Source organism: Martes martes, assembly GCF_963455335.1.
Source record: "Martes martes genome assembly, chromosome: 13".
NCBI classification, from domain to species: domain Eukaryota; kingdom Metazoa; phylum Chordata; class Mammalia; order Carnivora; family Mustelidae; genus Martes; species Martes martes.
Window position 1 is genome coordinate 74,581,113 of NC_137901.1, and position 20,924 is coordinate 74,602,036.

General features: G+C 40.5%; 1 protein-coding gene across 6 annotated transcripts in view; it reads left to right on the forward strand.

The window, feature by feature from the left end:
* GIT2 (GIT ArfGAP 2) overlaps positions 1-20,924 on the forward strand; it is a 50,793-nt gene that overhangs the window by 11,938 nt on the left and 17,931 nt on the right. For 3 of the 6 annotated variants that reach the window (XM_080821796.1, XM_080821798.1, XM_080821801.1), the window contains exons 8-14: positions 7,262-7,307; positions 8,439-8,490; positions 11,942-12,014; positions 12,234-12,331; positions 13,342-13,453; positions 17,185-17,327; positions 19,289-19,438. In XM_080821796.1, the coding sequence (XP_080677922.1) occupies positions 7,262-7,307; positions 8,439-8,490; positions 11,942-12,014; positions 12,234-12,331; positions 13,342-13,453; positions 17,185-17,327; positions 19,289-19,438 (674 nt within the window). The remainder of the gene's footprint in view (positions 1-7,261; positions 7,308-8,438; positions 8,491-11,941; positions 12,015-12,233; positions 12,332-13,341; positions 13,454-17,184; positions 17,328-19,288; positions 19,439-20,924) is intronic. The other 3 variants (XM_080821797.1, XM_080821799.1, XM_080821800.1) reach the window with 3 other exon arrangements.

Here is a 20,924-nt window from a genome sequence, read left to right on the forward strand (position 1 = left end):
GAGCAATAACCTATGTAGTTATTTGAAGAATTCTCCTATCAAAGGAATGGAAGAGAGTCCAAAAATGAACTTTGCCAAGTTTATTTATGAAGTAGAACTGGAGTCGGCAAACTGTGGTCTGTGGGCCAAATCTAGCCTGTTACCTGTTTAAAGTTTTGATGCAAGATAGCCATTCCCATTCATTTTACATACTGTCTGGCTGTTTTCATGCTACTGTTACAGAACTGAGTAGATTGAGGGCTGCCTGGCTAACTTAGTAGAGCAGGTGACTCTTAATCTTGGGGTCATGAGTTTGAGCCCCACATTGAGTGCAGAGCTTACAGAAGGAAAGAGAGAAGGAAAGGAAAGAAGAGAGTAGATTGAGTAGTTGCAACAAAGACCATATGGCTACAAAGCAAAAAATATTTACTGTCTGGACCTTTACAGAAAGTTTGCCAACCCCTGATTAGAATATCCACATACACCTGTACAGTAGTTCCCTAACCTGGTTGTATGATGGAGTTAATAACTTGGTTGTGTGATGGAGTTAAGAGCCTCTGCTGTGGTTCCCAGGGAGATGGGGTGAGCACACCCCACCCTTTCTTTCCTGCTAACTACAATTTAAAACCCTGGACCAGAAGCATGGAGTAGCTATCTAAGGACTCTGGATGCTGGTTTAGGGAGCTCAAAGTACCATCAGGCTGGTGGTAAGTGTCCTGTTTATTTTACTTCTGATACGGCCTTTGTGATAGCCTGAAATCTGGAACTGTATAACAGGTGCAAAGAAGCCTTCTCTCTCTGGTCTATGGAGCAGTAAATGGGATCTTATGGGACAGAGAATTGGGGGGTTCCCCTGGGGGTTTTTTTCTCCTTCTTCCTTTTTCCCCCACCCTAGCCCCTAGGCAGTCATGTGGCTGCAGCAATGGCAGCACAGCTGCCTAAATCTCTGACCAAAAGTGTGAGGAGAATCCTGACTGCATTTATTTTTCTATTCTCTCATCACTTGGCCAGGAGGCAGAGCCTAACCTGGTCAGTTGCTTGCTAAAATTCTTCTATGGAGAATATTAATGTTCTCCATAGAATTTAAAGAAGACTCAGCATTTCACAACATCATACACAAAATGTCTGGGATATCAACTGTAATTACTTGACATAGGAAGAACCAGGAAAATTCCAAAGACTTGCAGGGGAAAAGATAGTCAACAACTGCCAACCCCAGATGACACAGATATTGGAATTAATCAGACAAAGACTAAAGCAGATAGCAACATCATGCATTAAGAAGTAAGGGTGAATGTTCTTGAAGCAAATAGAAATATAGAAAGTCTCAGCAGAGAAACAGACCCAGATAGAAATGCTGAACTGAAAAATACAATAACAAAAATTTTAAAACTCACTGGATGGACTTAATAGCAGACTGGAGATGACAAAGAAAAGAGTCAATGAATTGAAATAGATCACTAGAAATTACCCAGTTTGAGCAACAGGGAGAAGAAAGAGTGGAAGGAAAAAGAAACTGAACACAGAGCCCAGGGACCTATGTGACAATATCAGAAGGTCGTATTTGTATCCTCAGACTCTGAGAAAGAGATCCAAAAGCCTGGTGCAGGAAAAATATTTGAAGAAACATGGGTTCAAAACTCTAAATTTGGCAAAAGACGTAGACTTCAGATTTAAGAAACTCAGAAATTCCCAAATAGGATAAACTCAATAGAATCCTCCCTCAGACACATGAAAATCAAACTGCTGAAAACCCAAAGACCAAAAAAAATTGGAAGCAGCCAAGGGGAAAAAAAAAATGACAACATATGAAAAGACAGTTTGAATGGCTTTGGTTTTTAATTGCAAAGAGTCAAGATGAAAAGGAAATAGAACAATTTTTTAAAGTCCTAAAAGGAAAAAACTATCAGTTCATAATTTTGCTTAAAATGAAAATAACCTTCAGGACTGAAGGCAAAATAAAGACATTTTTAGATGAAGAGAACTAGTTGCTCTAACAGAAATGTGAAAGAAAGTTCTTTGGGTAGAAGGGAAATGATACCATAGGGAATCTGGAACTTCAGAAGTGAAAGAAAAGCAACTGAAATGATAAATATCTGGATAGATATAGTAGACTCTTTTCCTCCTAAGATCTTTGAGATATGCATGGCAGTTTAAAGCTTGTCTGGTGGGGTGTTCAGCATATGTCAGTGTGATACATTGATAAGGACGACATAAAAGGGGAGCAGGTAAAAGAAATGTGGAGGTGAGGAATTTACATTCTTAAGTTGACAAAATATTCTAAGTAGACTAAAAGATTATGTATACTGTAATGCATAGTACAACCATTAAAAATGGTCTACATAATGGAAGGTGGTCAAACTTCTAGAGATAAAATGAGATGTTAAAAATTACTCAAATAACAAAAGAGACTTCAAAACATTCCAGAAAAGAGAGAAAAGGAGAGAAAGAGGAACAAAAACCTGAGGTCCAAACAGAAACTAAACAAAAATCCTAGACTTAAATCCAAACATATTAATAATTACATTAATTGTTATATTAATGACATAAATGTACCAAATAAAAAGCAGAGATTGTCAGCATGGATTTAAAACAAAAAATGAGCTCTAATAACTATATGCTCTCTGTAAGAAACCTACTTTAAATATAGTGATAGAAGTTAGTTAAAAACAGAAAGATATAAAAAGATATATCCTGGGAACACAGTAAAAGAAAGCTAAAGAGTTTATGTTAATACCAAACAAAGTAGGGACACCTGGGTGGCTCAGTCAGTTAAGCGTCTGCCTTCAGCTTGGGTCGTGGTCTCAGGGTCCTGGGATCAGGTCCCACGTCGGGCTCCCTGCTCAGCGGGGAACCTGCTTCTCCTTCTCCCTCTGCTGCTCCACTTGCTTGTGCGTTCACTTTCTCTCTCTGACAGATAAATAAATAAAATCTTTAAAAAAAAAAAAGTAGACTTTCAGGGCAAAGAAAATTAGCAGGGATAGAGATAACAGTTTTCCAAGAAGATGTAACAATTCTAAATGTGTACACACCTAGCAACAGGGTTTCAAAATACATGAAGCAAATTTTGATAGAACTAAAAGGAGAAAAGGTCAAATCCCCAATTCTTGGATATTCAGAGGTCTTCATTTAGTAATAGATGGACCTGGTAGATGGGAATCAGCAAGGATATGGGGCACTTGGCTGGTGCAGTTGGTAAAGCATGTGACTCTTAATCTCAGGGTTGTGAGTTCAAGCTTCACAGTAGGGATAGAGACCACTTAAAAGAAACAAATAAAATGAAATTTAAAAGAAGAAAATCAGCAAAGATAACAAACTGAAACCAAACCATCAGCTAACTGCATGTAGTTGACATGTGTGCTCTACCCAACATTGTCAGAATACACACTCCTTTCAAGTACATGTTGAACATTCACCAAGATAGACCTTATCCTGGGTTATAAAACAAAGTTTAACCAATCTAAAAGAATTAAAATCTTAAAGAGTATATTCTCTGACCATAATGGAATTAAGGTACTAAAAAGTAATAAAACTGTAACTGGAAAATTCCCAAATGTTTGGAAATTAACACAGTTCTAAATAATCCATGGGTCTAAGAGGAAATCTCAAGGAAAATTAGAAAATATTTTCAGATGAATGAATTATGAGATGCAGCTAAAGCAATTCTTAGAGGAAATTTTATAGTATTAAATTCTTACATTAGAACACAAGAAAGCCCTCAACTCCTCCAACTAAGGTTACGCCATAAGAAACTATGAGTTTCAAAAAAAAAAAAAAAAAAGAAAGAAACTCTGAGTTTCTTACTGCTTACTCATCCAAAAAGATGAGTAAAACCCCAAGTAAGCAGAAGGTAGGAAATAACAAAGATAAGAGCAGGAATCAATGAAATTGAAAAAGGAAAACAGTAGAGAGAAATCAGTGAAACCAAATGCTGATTTTGGGGGGAAAAAAAAAGAAACGAATAAATGTCTAGCCATATTATAAATAATACAATGCACACAAATTAGACAACTTAGATAAAATGAACCAGTTCCTTGAAAGCCACAAACTACTAACCACCTACCCAAGAAGAAAGAGGTAAATGCATAATCTTAAATTTTAAAGAATTTTAATTTGTACTTTAAAACATTCCATTAAAGAAAACCCCAACCCACATGACTTCACTGGTAAGTACTGTGAACAAGTTGAAGTGATATTGCCATGTAGCAATTCAACAGATAGGTGTTTTGTTTTGTTTTGTTTTGAAAGATACTTCTTTATTTATTCAACAGAGATCACAAGTAGGCAGAGAGGCAGGCAGAGAGAGAGGGGGAAGCAGGCTCCCCGCTGTGCGGAGAGCCCAATGCGGGACTCGGTCCCAGGACCCTGAGATCACAACCTGAGCCGAAGGTGGAGGATTAACCCACTGAGCCACCCAGGCGCCCCATCAACAAATAGGTTTTATGACTCATGTGATTTGCTAGCTTTGCAATTATGATTCTTAGTGGACATTTTTAAGTTAGGAATTCACACTCCAAGTTTTGCACATAAAATGGGACTATTCTACCAAACATTTGAAGAAGAAATAACATCAGTTCTACATGATATTTAGAAAATAAAAAGGCAGGGAACATTCTGAACAAAATGTTAACAGGTTGAGTCCATATATATATGATATATATATATATATCATAGTCAAGTACGGTTTCTAGATGCCAAAACTAATTAAATATTTGAAAATCAATATGATTTATCATATTAACAGAATAGGAGAAGAAAACCATCAATCTTATCAGTTGATGCAGAAGAAGAATTTAATAAAATTCAACATTCCTTCATGATGAGAAAAAACTTAGCAAACTTGGAATAGAAGGGACTTCTTTAAGTGGATAAAGAGTATCTGTAGAGGGATGACTGGGTGGCTCAGTCAGTTAAGCATTTGCATTTGGCTCAGTTCATGATCCCAGGGTTCTGGGATTGAGCCCCCGCACGGGGCGGGGGGGCGGGGGTGGTTCTTGCTCAGCAGGGAGCCGCCTTCTCCCTCTCCCTCTGCCTGCCACTCTCCTTGCTTGTGCTCTCTCCTCCTCTCTCTGACAAATAAAATCTTTAAAAAAAAAAAAAAATCTGTAGAAACCCACAGCTAACATCATCCTCAATGATGAAAGATTGAATGCTTTTGCTCAAATATCAGAAACAAGGCCAGGACGTCCACTCCCACCATTCCTATTCAACATGACACTGGAAATCCCCCAATGCCATAAGGCAATAAGAATATAAGGCATACAGATTGAAATGGAAGAGATAACTGGTCATAAATAAGATGGTTTCTATGTAGAAAATCCCAAGGAATCTACAATAACATTCTTAGAACAAATAAGTGAGTTTAGCATGGTTGCAGAATATAAGGGAAATAATGAAAAATCAATCATATTTCTATAGATTAGCAGTGAACAATTGGAAACAAGCTAGAAAAACAATACCATTTATAATAGCTCCAAATTCGATGCTTAGGTATAAATCTGACAAAATATTCATGGGCTCTGCATGCTGAAAACTACCAAATGCTGCTGAAAGAAATTGAGGAAGACCTGAATCAATGGAGAGAGAACTGCGTTTATGAGTTAGAATAGTAATATGTCAATTCTCCACAAATTGATTTGTAAAATTAATGCAATTCAAGGATTTTCTTGTGGACATAGATGTGCCAATTCTGAAATTTACACAGAAAAGCAGAGGAACTAGAGTGGGACCATTTTTGCAAAAGAAGAATGTGGGCAGAATCACACCTCCCAATTTTAACTTGTGCTGTAAAGCTCTGCTGAACTCAAGACCATGGTTATGGAGGAGAGACAGACATACAAGTCAGTTAAACAGTAGAGAGAATCCAAAAATAGACCCACACAAATATTTTCAGTCGATTTTTTGAGAATTGCAAAGACAATTCAGCAGGGGAAGAACAGTCTTTTAAGTATATGGTGTTCTAACAACTGGACATCTATATGCAGAAATAAAAACTTCAGTACCTTCCACCTGACATAAAGGCTGTAACTCAAAATGGATCGTAGATCTAAATATAAAACCTAAAAGTATAAAACTTCTAAAGAAAACAGAAGAAAATCTTTATGATCTTGGATTATGTAAAATGTTTACATGTAACAACAAAAGCACAATCCATGAAAGAAAATATGGGTAAATTGGACTTCATAAAAACTGAAAGCTTTTGCTCTGCAAAGGCTACAGTTAAGAAAGAGTGAAAAGACAGGCCACAGACTGGGAGAAAATATTAGGAAATCACGTGTCTAACAAAAGACTTTGGTCCAGAATATTTATACCTAAATATATAAAACTCAACAGTAAGAAAACAAACAACCCAGTACAAACTGGGCAAAGACCATATCCAGATGCCAGATAAGCACATGAAGTTGAGATGCTCAGCATCATTGGCCATTAGGGAAATGCAGATTAAAAGCACAACAAGACACCGCTATACACCTATTAGAATGACTAAAATTTAAAAACCTGCCAAAGAAACTGACAACGTGAGTAGGAAGATGTGAAACAACTGTAACTCTTACATTGCTGGCTGCGAAACAAAATGATAGAGCTACTGTGCCAAAAAGTCTAGCAGTTTCTTACCAAGTTATATACACATTTACCTAGTACCTACATAACCTAGCATTCCCATTCCTGGGTGTTTATCCCAGAGAAATAAAGACTGATGTTACACAAAAACCTTTATTTGAATGTTTATAATGGCTTTTTATTCATTGGCATGTGATCAGTGTCCTCCAGAAGCTAGGTTGGGACTGGCTCAGTAAGCATTGTAGGAGAAGGAAGCCCCACCCAGATCTGCCAAGACCATCTGCCCCAGCCTTGATGGTTTTATGCTAATTGATTAATTTGAGGGTAAGCCACCAAACCCCAAGGTGCTCCTCCATCCCACATGGAGAGCTGACAAAAGCCCACTCTGCTCATTTAGGCTCCCTTAAAGTTTTCTCCATGACTAAAGATCATCAGTTATATTGGGAATGAAATGAAGTGTAGGATTAGTGTGAGCACAGCCTTTTTGCTTAATGATGTCTGGTCCTTTGTGCCCAAAGAAAATGGGAATATGATTCTTGCTACTAGCCAGGTCTTAGGCAGTTCGTAGTCAGTCTGACAACTTCTGCCCCTTCCCCAAATAATTCATAGTTATGAGAAACTACTGATGGCAAGACGTAAATTAAGAAAATTATGGTAGTGTTCCTTTATCGATCTTACCAGTATTTATATAAACAAAACTCTGGCTTGATTTCTGTTTCAGATCACAAAAATGGACAGCACTTTATAATACCTCAAATGGCAGACAGGTAAGGCCACTGAAATACCAATCAGTTCTATCTGTCAGTATTATTTCCTTGGTTGTATAGTGTTTAAGTGTATTATACTTTGTATTTAACAAAGCCCATACATTTTTCTCTTTTACGGCTATACAATTTGGAAATAAGACGGCTGTAAGTAAACCACCATGTAAAACTTAAGTTTGAAAGAGTACAAGTAACAGACATACTAGTAAAATTGTAGTTAGTGATATTGTCACAGTTTTAGCTAGTTGTGACAGTATATCGTGTTGATAGGTTGTATCACAGAATATTACTATATTATAAGAGAGGATATTCTTTGTCTATAACAGGGATTGGCAAATAATTTAAGGGCTAGATAGTAAATATTTTAGGCTTTGTGGGCCATACAGCCTCTGTCACAACTGCTCAGCTCTGCCAGTTGTAGACAAAAGCATCTGTGGACATTAGGTAAATGAAGGGCAAATCAGTTGCAAGAAAATTCTCTTTCTGGACACTGAAATGTGAATGCCATATAATTTTTCCTGTGTTAGGAAATATTTTTCTTTTGCTTTGGGGTTTTTTCCCCCAAACCACTTAAAAATGTAAAAACCATGCATAGCTCATGGGCTGAACAAAGAAATGAGCCATGATCTGCCATCCCCTGGTCTGTGAGGTTAGCAAAGTTCACAGCTGCAGGAATGAACTTGAAATCCTTATTTATCCAATTACCTTTGCACAAACACTGTCAAGAGTTTATGAAACAGTTAGCTGTTATTCCACATGTAATCTTGCCATTCTGGTTTTTCACATTCTGCCCTTTTCATATTTCCTTCTGTCGTGCTTTTTTTAATACTTCAAGAATTGAGACTTCTCACATAAAGGGCCTGGGGACGAACCATAGATAGTTTCTGTCTACTAGTTATTCAGTGATTATCTTTATCTGTACTATGTTGTGTGACTTTGATTTTTCTAAAAGGAGTTACAAATTCTTATGCTCAAAGTTTTCTCGCTAACTCTAATGGGCTATAGAATTTTTGTTTCTGACCATGTCCCTGAACTGTTGATTAATGTCTTGATGCCTTGCCTATCTTAATGTTCTATAGAACTCATAAAAATGTTTTTTATTTATTTGCTTATTAGTTCTGTACATTTTCTTAGCAGCCTGGATTTGTCTGAATTGGCAAAAGCTGCTAAGAAGAAACTTCAATCCGTGAGTATCTCTGTTTCCTAGTGACGTTCAGTGTGGGAAACCATGCATCCTGCTGATACCTGTCCTCAGCCCATTCATTACCTGCTGCGAGAGATGACTTTGTTTCCTCCTCTGGGATGTTATAAAATCCGAAGCAGAGTATTAAGTACTTAGAGAAGAGACAGAAAGTACTCTTAAGTTTAGTAGATCTGATTTATCGGCTCTGCATCAGGTAATGGCGTTTTTCTCTGTCACTCTGAAAGCGAAGACTGTGCCTTTGATGTTAGGGAGTTGTTTTTCCTGAGAGTTCCCTAGTTCTCCTGAGAGTTCCGTAGTGTCTCTCAAGAGTGGGACGCACTTTTAGGGATGCCTTCTGGTAGCCACCTAGGACGCTAGGGAAAGGCAGGAGCTGACGTTGGAGTTGTGAGTGCCGCAGATCCACTTGGCCGCCATTCGGGATTGGGCCACCACCGTCACTGTCTTGCAGAGCCCACGTTGTTGAGCAGAGCTTTTTAAGTGTTTGTTTTCAAGGGCTGGTGGTCCTTCCCCAGGTGCATGCTCAGAGCTTGCCCAGTTCTGCAGGGCCGAGCCTCCCTTCCATCTGCGTCCCTCTTCCCAGCCTGCCCATCTCAGCCTCAGGGGCCCAACAGACCAGCTTCTCTGGGCAGCTTCCTCTTAGTTTGATCCCCACAGATGAGGCCTCACCAGGGTGCTTCCCCGCCGCCTCAAGCACCAGATTGCCTGCCTTGGGCTGTTCTCATAGCTCTCTGGATCAGAACCAAGATTCTTAACTTCTTGTCGTGACCTTGAAGGGCGTCATCCAATGCCCACGATTCAGTTTTTGCCCTGGTTTCCATCTGGTTCCTCCTGTGTGTGTGTGCATGCGTGTACACATGTGTGAATGTATTTATTCCATTTGGGGTTAACACTCTCCAAGGCCACCTTCAGATCCTCTCTGGGGACCTTCTCTTTCTGCAGTGTTCTGCTTTCCGGGCTTATAGCCCTTTTGTCATTCAAGTAGCTGAAATCTGACCACCTGGTGTAGAAGGGAGTTTCCCCAAGCCTGCCTCTCCCCTAATGTATGACTTTCTCTTTGTTCCTCTTTTCACAGAAGACCCTTTACTAACACTTCATATAATATTAAGTACTAAATATTACGTAAAATGAATTTATCATTACTAGTATTCAACTGTGTTATGAAATAAATGTATTTTATGCAATTTGGTGTCTCTGTGTTCTGTATCTGTGGTTATGTGTGTCTGTTCTACCACGTTTCTTAAATTTAGGAGGTCATATGGTAGGATGATTATGACAAGCTTTGGAATCAGATAGCACTAAATAGTCTCATTTCCTTTTAATTAGAGTATATAAGCCAATTTTTATTTTAAATAATACAAACATTATTGGTAATACTCCAGCTCCCTTTGACTGACCTACATTTGCTACGCTGAGAGAGCTGCACAAAAGTTGGGGTTACGTCGGTCATATCTCCAACGTGTGGCAGGCGCTAGATAAATATGTGGAACAAAGTTGAGTATAGCTCTCAAGAACTCAGGCTCTTGGGCACCTGGGTGGCTCAGTGGGTTAAAGCCTCTGCCTTTGGCTCAGGTCATGATCCCAGGGTCCTGGGATTGAGCCCCACATCAGGCTCTCTGCTCGGTGGGGAGCCTGCTTCCCCTTCTCTCTCTCTGCCTGCCTCTGCATACTTGTGATCTCTGTCTGTCAAATAAATAAAAAAATCTTTAAAAAAAAAAAAAAAGAAAAGAAAAGAACTCAGGCTCTGGCTCAGACTGGTCAGGTACAGAGCTCATCTCTGACAAGCTCCTTAACCGCTCCGTGTCTTGGCATCCTCTCCTGGAAAGGGAGCTAATGATCAATCAGCAGCTGCAGATCTGAAATGCTCCATGAGGATGGACTGCTGTTATTACTTGTTGACCCCACCCCACGGTCTCCCCCTCACGGGGACAGCTGGACCAGTGCCACTGCAGTGTTTATCCTAAAATATCTCCCTCTCTCCAGCTGAGAGAAATAGAAAACTAATATATTTCTTAAATTAGTAAGTGTTAACATTGGAGAGACTTAAACTTGGATCTCGCATCCATCACTTGCTGTCTTTGTGACTTCAAGCAAGCTCCTAACTTCTGTGCTTCAGTCTCCTTGTCTGTAAAGTAGGATAATAGTAGTTCCTGTCTTCGTAGAGGTGTCGTATTAATGTGATGATAGTAGCACAGTGCCTGGGATGTAAGCCTTCAGTCTTGCTGTTGTAGTTACTAAGTAATAATAACCTTAGCTTGTAGCCCCTTATTGGGAAGAGACTGGATATTTAAGAGGCAAGTTCAAGTTCCCAGTCCCTCATTACTTTATCCAGCAAAAGGCTCTCAGAGTTTATTTTCAACTATAAATATAAATTCAGCACACAAGAGAAAATGTGGAAAATGGACAGAGGGAATCATCTTCATTCACTATATTCTTAATGGATTCAGGCTCAATATTTTGATATATTCTGATTCTTATTTTATATGCATGTCATTTTTTTAATGGAAGCTCAATCTTAATTATAGGATTGTATATCCTGCTTTTCTCACCCAACAGTCTACCCATTTTAACAAGCTCCCATGAGGTCTGTTTAGCCAACCTTTTAAATTGCCACATAAAATACCTTCTGGTCACTGTGTGACTGGATATTTACTGGGCCCCATCTCAGGGCCAGGTACTGTGGGTGGACATAAGGAACACGGTAAGGAATAAGATTCAGTGTCAACTAAAAAGTGACAGCCACCAACCATCGGGATGTGTTTTATGAGGAAAACAGTGCAGAGAGCTGGAGCCATCCTGGTGAGGCTTAGCCTCAACTGGACTGAGGAAGACCCAACTGTCCTTCCCATATCCGTGGCTGCCAGCTGGCGTGGAGACTATTCTATTGGCTGACACTGCACGGCACGCTGATTAGACAGGCTGCCCTTTGTGGGGGGTGCTGAGTACTTTCCGGGATTGGAGGCCTGCTTCCTGAAGAATATAGCAAAGTGGCTTACTGAAGACTGGATGGTGGTTTCTGCAGTGGCATGTTTTACATTCTGAAAATGGCATGTTTTGGCATCTCTGTCCCACCATGGGTTTAGGATCCTTTCTATCTGTGGGCACCGACAAATGCTCAAGAGCAAAAGAGGGGACTTTAAAGGGTGATGTCACGCGGAGAGTCGAGAACTGGACCCTGCATTTCAGATGACTCTGCCCTCTATAGCACACTCCTGTCTGCTTGTCAGAAAGGAGTGAGGCTGCTGTGGGAGGCAGGTATTTCTAGAGGATCTGTACTATTCTGGAAATGTTGTCTGTTTGACAGTGGGTATTTACTAAGCACTGGCTTTGGATAAGACATTGGAGATTAAAGAGTGTATAAGTCACAGTGCCCACTCATTCTCCCAGCATTAATCCTTGTCCCTTGTGTTCCTGGTATTTTTTTTTTCACTTGCAGCTAAGTAATCATTTGTTTGAAGAACTTGCCATGGATGTGTACGATGAAGTTGACAGGCGAGAGACCGATGCAGGTGACTGAAAGTGTAGCTTTCTCTTACAAGCTTCTGTTGTTGGTGGGCAGTACTTCTACTGTCCTGGTGTTGCATGTTGTCGACATTTACTTTTGTGTATGTTGGTTTTGGAGTGTGCTTCCCCTAGTTTCCCTCGTGACCCCCAAGCTGCGGCTCTCAGAGAAGCAGTGGCACACTCGTGGTGATAAGATTCTGTCTCTGGCTCTTTCCTCTGGCTAGTCTGGCTTGCCACGCAAAACCACAGCACCCTGGTAACCGAGACAACTGTCGTCCCCTTCCTTCCGGTCAATCCTGAGTACTCTTCAACACGGAACCAGGCAAGTGGCCGAGTCTGAGAAGTAACTAGTGGTGGTATTTTGGGAAGGGCTGATATGGTATTTAATTTTCCGAGGCCAGGTATTTAAAATTTTTTTATTGATTAAAGTTAATATCCTTTGCACACACACACACATATACACAACTTAAGAAATCGGTAAGAAAAGCAATAAATGTAAATCAAAGACTAGAAAAGAATATAAAATAATTCACAGAAGAAATATAAATGGCTTACAAATGTGAAGAAATGTTTAACCTAACTAGTAATCCAAGAAAGCAGCCTAAAGGCATTCATTAAAATTTCATCAATCAACTACTCCAGGCTGGTAAGGATATAGGAAAATGGACTTTCTTACGCTACAGATAAGAGTTTCCATTGCTGTAGACTTCAGAAAAGTGATTTGTTAACTGATTTTAGAAGTCTCAAAATTAAATCCATCCTTTCCCATACATAATCCTTATTTGGGAAAGTATGCTAGTAAAATAAAAATAACAAAGATTTATGCACAGTGATTTTCATCAAAGCACTGTATAAAATAATAGAGCATTAAAAACAGCCTAAGCCTCTGTCAGGAGGAGAAAGGTTGAATAAATTGGGAAGGACTTTTAATTTTTATTGGTTAATGGCTATATATAGTGATGGAGTCCCAGCATCTAGGCTATAACTTTATCTTGAAATTTTGAATTTTCTTCCAAATCAGTATCTCATTACTGGGTCTACTTTAAAACTGCATTGATAATGGGGAAAAAAGCATCAGGTAGAAATATTTTGGTTTTGTTCACAAAAATAAATGCGCACGGTATTATCTAATTCTCTTGTGTAGATGGCTCTGCCCTGTTTGCAAGGAAAATGTTGATGTGTGCCTCCCCTAGACTGCGATGATCTTTTGATCATGCTTGGAAGTCTTTGCTTGGGAGTCTTACTCAAGTGTAACAATGTGATTGCTTTTATGTGAATATCCACGTGTATGTTTTCACATTTGGGAACATTTCCAATTATTTCCTCTCTCAGGGCAGACAGAAACTCGCTCGGTTTAACGCCCATGAGTTTGCCACACTGGTCATCGACATTCTCAGTGACGCCAAGAGGAGACAGCAAGGCAGTCCTCTTTCTGGTTCAAAAGGTAACTGTTTCAAACTGCTAAAATTTGCTGCTTTGGTCTTCTAAACTCAACACAGGTATTAAATTTAAAATTATAAATTAACTAAAACAATTATCATGAAAAGTTTACCCTTTTTGAGCCCTGATGAATTACAAATATTTCAGTGTTGTTAACTGCTATTCAAATTTGTCCAATATGTTTTTTCCTCTTAGAACACCTATCTTCCCTATAAAATTGCATCCTGAAATTAACCTAAAAGTCTGACTTAGGTCTTATTAAAGGGCAGAAGAAAAATCAGCCTTCTTGATTGATACTTCAGCTCACCTGTTATTGGTTACAAACAGAATTGATCTCTAAATAATAAAATTTGTTACTATAAACTTCAGATGTCTACAGTAAGAATTATTGTGGTTTAAACTTGTAGAGAGCACCGAGCCCTATTTCCAAGATGCCCTGTTGAGTCTAGCTTAGTAGCTCCACGTCCCAGCTCTGTGCTTAAGAACACACTCTTCTCCCATCTCTATTACTATATACTTTTTGTTTTTTTTCTAATTGTAGAAGTAATACATTTTTAATTATAAAACATTTAAACAGAAGAAATACATACGATAAAAATTAAGGTTTCAGTTCATTAACTGACATTAGTTTGTTTTTATTTTACTGGCTCAACCAGGAATAAGCAAATTCTAAGAAAATCTACTAAGTTTTGGTAAAGGTGCAGTGATACATAAATTTGAAATATCAAAATGTATATACTCTTTGATTGGTATTACTATTTCTGTTTATTTGAGGGAAAATAATCAGAGATGTTGTGAGAATATGTAATACTTTTTTGAAAACATTAGAAACAAATAAGAGAATCACATATTTGAATAATGCAGACATTTTCCCCCCAAAGAATATATAATGACACAACATAAAGGAATAGATTAGTCTTTTTTTAAGTATTTAATGTAATCCCCATTTTGTAAGGAAAACATTTATACACATACATATGTACAAGTAAATATACCACATTAAGTACTGTGTAAATACATAATCCTCATTATTTCAGATCGCATATTTGCAAATTCATCTACTAAAACTTATCTGTAACTTCGAAATCAGCACTTTCATGGCAACTTATGGACATGTGCAGAGAGGCAAAAAATTTGAGTTGCCCAAAACTCACGTACCCAGTTAAAATTGAACAAAACATTTCTATGTCTTTTTGTCTCAACTGTCATACTGTTAACAAGTGGCCTTTTTAGGTCTGCTTAGTACCACATTTTACATTTTTGTGCTTTTTGTTGATGATCCTGCTGCTTAAAATGGCCCCCAAGCATAGTTCCATAGTGCTGTCTGTGGCTCCTTAGCACAAGAAAGCTTTGATGTGCCTTATGGAGAAAATACCTGTGTTAGATAAGTTTCATTCAAACGTGGGTTTTAGTGCTCTTGGCTGTGAGTTCACTGTTAATGAATCAACAGTGTATATTAAAGGTGTCTGAACAGGGACACCTGAGTGGCTTAGTCAGTTGGGCGTCTGACTCTTGGTTTTGGCTCAGGTCATGATTTTTTTTTTAAGGTTTTATTTATTTATTTGACAGAAAGAACATGAACAGAAGCTGGGGGAGTGGCAGAGAGAGGGAAGCAGGCTCCCTACCGACCAAGGAGCCTGACGCAAGGCTTGATCCCAGGAACCCTGGGATCGTGATCTGAGCCAAAGGCAGACGCTTAGCCGACTGAGCCACCCAGGCGCCCCTTAGGTTGTGATTTCATGGGTTGTGGGATTGAGCCCCAAGGGAGGCTCCACACTCAGTATGGAGTTTGCATGAAAGATTCGCTCCCTCTGCCCCTCCCCTACTCATGCTCTGTCACTCTCTGTCTCTCAAACAAATAAATAAGTGTTTTTTGTTTTGGGGGTGTTTTTTTAAAGATTTTATTTATTTATTTGACAGAGATCACAAGTAGGCAGAGAGTCAGGCAGAGGGGGAGGGGAAAGTAGGCTCCCTCCTGAGCAGAGAGCCCGATGCGGGGTTCAATCCCAGGACCCTGAGATCATGACCCAAGCCAAAGGCAGAGACTTAACCCACTGAGCCACCCAGGAGCCCCTAAATAAATGTTTTTTTAAAATGTTGCATAATTGGGGTACCTGGGTTGCTCAGTCCTTAAGCATCTGCCTTCAGCTCAGGTCATGATCCAAGGGTCCTGGGATCCAGTCCCACATTGGGTTCCCTGCTCGGTGGGAAGCCTGTTTCTCCCTCTCCCACGTCGTCTGCTTGTGTTCCCTCTCTCACTGTCTCTGTCAAATAAATAAATAAAATCTTAAAAAAAGATTAAAAATTAAAATTAAAAATGTTGTGTAAGTAGAAACACGCATAAAGTAAGGTTCCGTATTGATCAGTGGACAAAAACATGAGCAAAGGCTGGCAGGAACCTACCCCTGTGTGTCCGCTTAGAACAGTGGTTCAAGATTTGCTAATTCAGTCTTCACACCTTTAGGGACCATACCAACTACAAGTGATGAAATGGACTCTTTATGTGTTTAGGGAAAAGACCGAAAAGGTATAGACCAAAATAAATCAACAGCTATGATTGATTACCACTAGCTTCAGATTTTCTTTTCTTTCTTTCCTTTTTTTTTTTAAAGATTTTATTTATTTATTTATCAGAGAGAGAGGGAGAGAGCACAAGCAGGAGGAGCAACAGGCAGAGGGAGAAGCAGGCTCCCCGCTGAGCAAGGAGCCAGATCCTTGCACCCCAATTATACAACATTTTAAAAAAACATTTATTTAGGGGCTCCTGGGTGGCTCAGTGGGTTAAGCGTCTGCCTTTGGCTTGGGTCATGATCTCAGGGTCCTGGGATTGAACCCCGCATTGGGCTCTCTGCTCAGGAGGGAGCCTGCTTTCCCCTCCCCCTCTGCCTAGGATCCTAGACTCAATCCTGGGACCCTGGGATCATGACCCAAGCCAAAGGCAGATGCTTAACTAACTGGGCCACCCAGGCATCCCTCAGATTTTCTGTATTGAGTATTACTTCTGTAATTCAGATGATATATCCATTTTAAATATTAATTTGAAAAATTAAAATTCCTGTTGGAAATCAGAGGTCACCTTGAGTTAGTTGCCTCAGAGAAGTTGGAGAGACTTGGATAATTTGTGAAATCTTTTATTCAAAATGTATTAGAGCCTATGGAATCATCCCTGCTCCCCTGTAGGCCATACCTCCCTGGTGTGTATGTGTGTCTGTCCACTGGGTTGTTCTGTTTTCTCTGTTCTCTCTGGCAGTTGGTACTAAATGCCAGCGAGCCTGTTCTTTGAGCAGCAAGTATCCAGGCTCCATTTTAACAGTGTCCTTACAGTGACATTACCTTGTAAACAAGTTATAGTTACAGTTGAATCACGGTTAATTTTATATTAGTTACAACTTTAGTTCCCTGGTTTGGAACTACACTCTGTCTCCTGGAATGATGAGAAACTCGGGAACCTGCCTCCTCAGTCTGAGCAGCACATCCATAAACCACCTAATTAATTTGCCCAGATTTGGTGAGTGACCCAGAGAGACGCTGAAATGCCTCTGTGCAGTTGACGGTAGGCCCTCTGTCTGGTTGATAACTTGCTCTGTGATGTTTACATTAGTGTGATTATAACATTGGGATTTCTGTCATTTTCTTTTAGTCTTTAAATGGCTAAACCCAAAACTCCTCCCAGTGGATTTTAGGGGAAAAAGTTTTTTTTAAGCCTGAAGAAAAGTTATTTGCTTCTATTGATAGACAATGTGGAGCTTATACTGAAAACAATCAGTAACCAGCACAGTGTTGAGAGTCAAGACAATGACCAGCCAGACTATGACAGTGTGGCCTCAGATGAAGACACGGATCTGGAAGCTACTGCAAGCAAAGCAAACAGGCAGAAGGTGAGGTGACACATTGCACACAGAAAGGGATAATATGTTTCTTCTTAGAATCTTTCCTCCTGCAAAATCGTCTTATTTGTAAACCACTGTGAAAAGTGCTCTGGAGGTAAAGTTGGGTTTACTTCTAGCTTGGGCCAGCAAGGTAAATCGTTTTAAAATAGGGGGTCCTGTGTGCCTAAGTTGATTGCTGAATCACAGTCCTACCTCGATTGTGATTTATAAAACTTGTGAGGAGGGGCTGATGTGTTTTATTCCCTCAGCAAATGTTTGCCAAGTAACTTCTCTGGATCATACGCTCCCGAATGAGGCCCAGTCCCTTTCCTGTGGGGCCGCCCCCTGCCTGTTAGGAGAGAGAACTGCAGTCGGAGGTACAAAGTGATACATGTCATAAGAAACAAATGGAAGCCAGGGGTAGGGGTGTGAGGACACCCAGCTTGTTGGCAAAGACAAGTGTTCGGGGTCACTGTGTAAGTGTCTTGTCAACATGTGCCTTAAAGGATGCATGGGATTAGGTATGTGGGGAGGCAGGGGACGGTGATCTAGGCAGAGAGAAGGTGAAGGAGAATGTCTTGCAGAACCTGCTCTTGGTAGAGACAGCCTAAAAGGACTGGGACACACAGCTGTAGCAGAGGGCAGGGGTCACACCATGGAGGAACATGACCTCAGACGGAAGAGTCCCCACCTTGGCAGGCAGTGTAGAGCCCAGGAAGCTCTTAGGCAGGGCAGGGGGGCGATAGTGAGCAATTTGGGTTCCTCTCTTTGGGGAGGACAGTTCTTGGTAGGTCAGAGAGCAAAATAAGGAAACCCTGTTGGGGTACTACTGAAGAGGCCGCCGTGGAGCCCATGCTGAGAGGGTCCAGATGGAAGGGAAGTCACAGTAGCCAAGTGAGTGTGGACCCAAGGAGAAGGCAGCGGAGGCCTGCTGGTCCACCTGCTGCTGAGTCCCCAAGACCTTGCCCCAGAGGAGCTCAGCAAACGTTTGAGGATGGACAAAGACAGATAAACAGGTCTCAGCAATAAGTTCGAATGTTTGAAGTGGGGACGTAGACCTACAGAAGATGTGTCCAGAGCTGTCCAGCTCACACGACTGCAAGAAGGGTTGTGCCATCGGTAGATACAGGGAATGTAGAGGGGACAGCAAGAGTCACTTGTCCTATCTGATACGCCCCTGCCCAGTGTCCCCAGAAGCACCAGATTCAGACCAAAAGCCAAAGTCATGATGGGATCCTACCAGCTGGCATCCTCTCTGCCTTGCACACCTGCTCCCTCTGGCTAAGCTCTGCTGCTGGCTGGAACATTCCTCCAGACAGCCACTGGACTGATGTCCTTCCAGCTGTTACTCATGTCTCACCTACCCAAAGGCTTATCCCACCTGTCTCATTAAAAGGCACCCACCTTCACCCCTAATTGTCTCCCCAGCCCCTCACCTTGCTCCATTTTCTCTGTTTCCCACAGCACTTGTCATCTGCTGTCATACTAGATAGTCACTTATTTTTATTTTGTCCCTCTCCCACTCTGCTGGGGTATAAACACCATGGAAGCAGTAATCTTTGTCTATTTTCTTTTTTTATATATCCCAAGTCCCTAGAATACTGCCTGATGCTCAATACAAATAGGTTGGAATGAAGGAATTACTGAAAGAATGTATTGAAAAAAGGAAAAAGGAACGAGCAAGAGAAAGGCAGGCAGGCAATACAAGACAGATGCGCTGCGAGTCCTCGTCAGACTAGATTTGTGACCACACTCCCTGTTCTGTTAGAAAATACTGACTCTGATATTTTTCAGATATTATAGTAACCCTACCTTTATGTTTTATTTTTGTGTTCCTCCCAGAAGCCTTGATTCGCTTTGATTAACTTTGCAGTCCAGCTGGCATGGTCAGAATTTGAAATTCTTTAGCTATGAGTCTTGCATGTTATCATCATCTCAGATTGTGAACATTTTCCCCAATTTATTTTTAGAGCCTAGATTCAGATTTATCAGATGGACCAGTCACTGTGCAGGAATTTATGGAGGTCAAAAACGCTCTAGTGGCTTCTGAGGCCAAGATACAACAGCTAATGAAGGTGAATAACAACTTGAGTGACGAGCTGAGAATTATGCAGAAAAAGGTAACATGTTAATAAATGCCAGGATGATTGACTCTTTAACCCCGTAGTATAAGGAAGAATCCCAGGCACAATGCTGGTGGGCAGAGGGAAGAAAAGCAGTTATTGTAACAGACCTAAAAACCTTTGGGCCAAGCTTTTTGGAAGCAGTATGTATTTGGATATTTCAGATGAAGTGGTTTTGATTAGAAATAAGTCCAGAGTGAGTTTCCCAGGCACTTGAACCTAGTTGCAGCCACGCTTGCACTGCTCCGTGCTTCCTGGGAATGTGGATGCTCCTCATGGATGCACGCCATCCTATTGCTCATTCTAAAGAACCACACCACGAAGACAGAGCAGGCAGAAGCCCTTTTCAGCGCTCTGTGCAGAGGGTGCCATCCCTGCTCACTCATATTCTGTTGTTACCCACCCAGCTCTGGCAGCTTTGTCCCCACATCCCCAGTACTACTAACTTAGGATATCCTCAGAGCCTAGAGCAGGGCCTGCCGTGGGGTAGGGACTCCATAAATATAAGAAAACATTTTCGTTTGCACTAGCGAGAGCTGTTCACTAGTAAGAGACAATCCCATTTGCCTGGCATGTTCTCATTCACTGCCTTTTGGGAGAGTCAGAAATACATGAATATATTAGCCCCTAAAAGGAGCGTGACTACTAGTAGCAAGGAGTATGCTTAAAGGGGGATTATGTGTGCAACTCTTTATGAGAAGGCTGTCCCTGTCAGATTTTGTGCCCTTCCCTTAAATAGAAACAAAACAAAGTATGTATCTGTGTCTTAATTCTGCCATTTGAAGAGTAATGTTTCAGAATCATTATCAGGAACAGAGGACAAGGTGCACTCCCTGTGTGGCTGGGCCTTCCCAGTCATGTCCCCTAAAGGAAGCCCAAGGAACTAGAAGAAGGAGGTCTGTCCCCTCTGCCTGTCAGGGAAGGACACTGCAGTACACTCTTGCTTGGGGCTTGGTCTAGGATTCTTTTGGTGTGGAGTTCTAGATTTTTTTTTTTTTTTTTTAGATAAATGGCCCCAAACCCATAGTATTGCCTGAAGATCAACCAGATTTTAATTCACCCTTTGTTCTGGGCCATCCTGGCCCTATCAAGGGCTGGTGTGCAACCGTGAACAGGGTAGACCAAGAGCCCTTCTGCTGTATCATACAGGGATTGCACTTCTTCTGTCTTTTCTGAAATATCTTTTGTTTAATGAATTACAGTTTGTCCCATTAATTGAACTAATAATTTTTGTTGAGGTGACTTTTTCTGAAACATGCTGACTTTGCCAGTGTAAATCAGTCTGCTAACCATCACTTTTTTTTTCTTTTTTCTTTTTGGCTATAATGCTCCTTTAGTATTTGTAGAAATTGCCAGAGATAACTTCATATCTCTGAAAGCAAATGGCTTGAGTGAAATTATTTGCCATTGCTCATGGATCATCTCCTCATTTCTTAGAAATGCTTTTGATTTCTGGAGCTATTGAATTACCTGTAACTTCTCA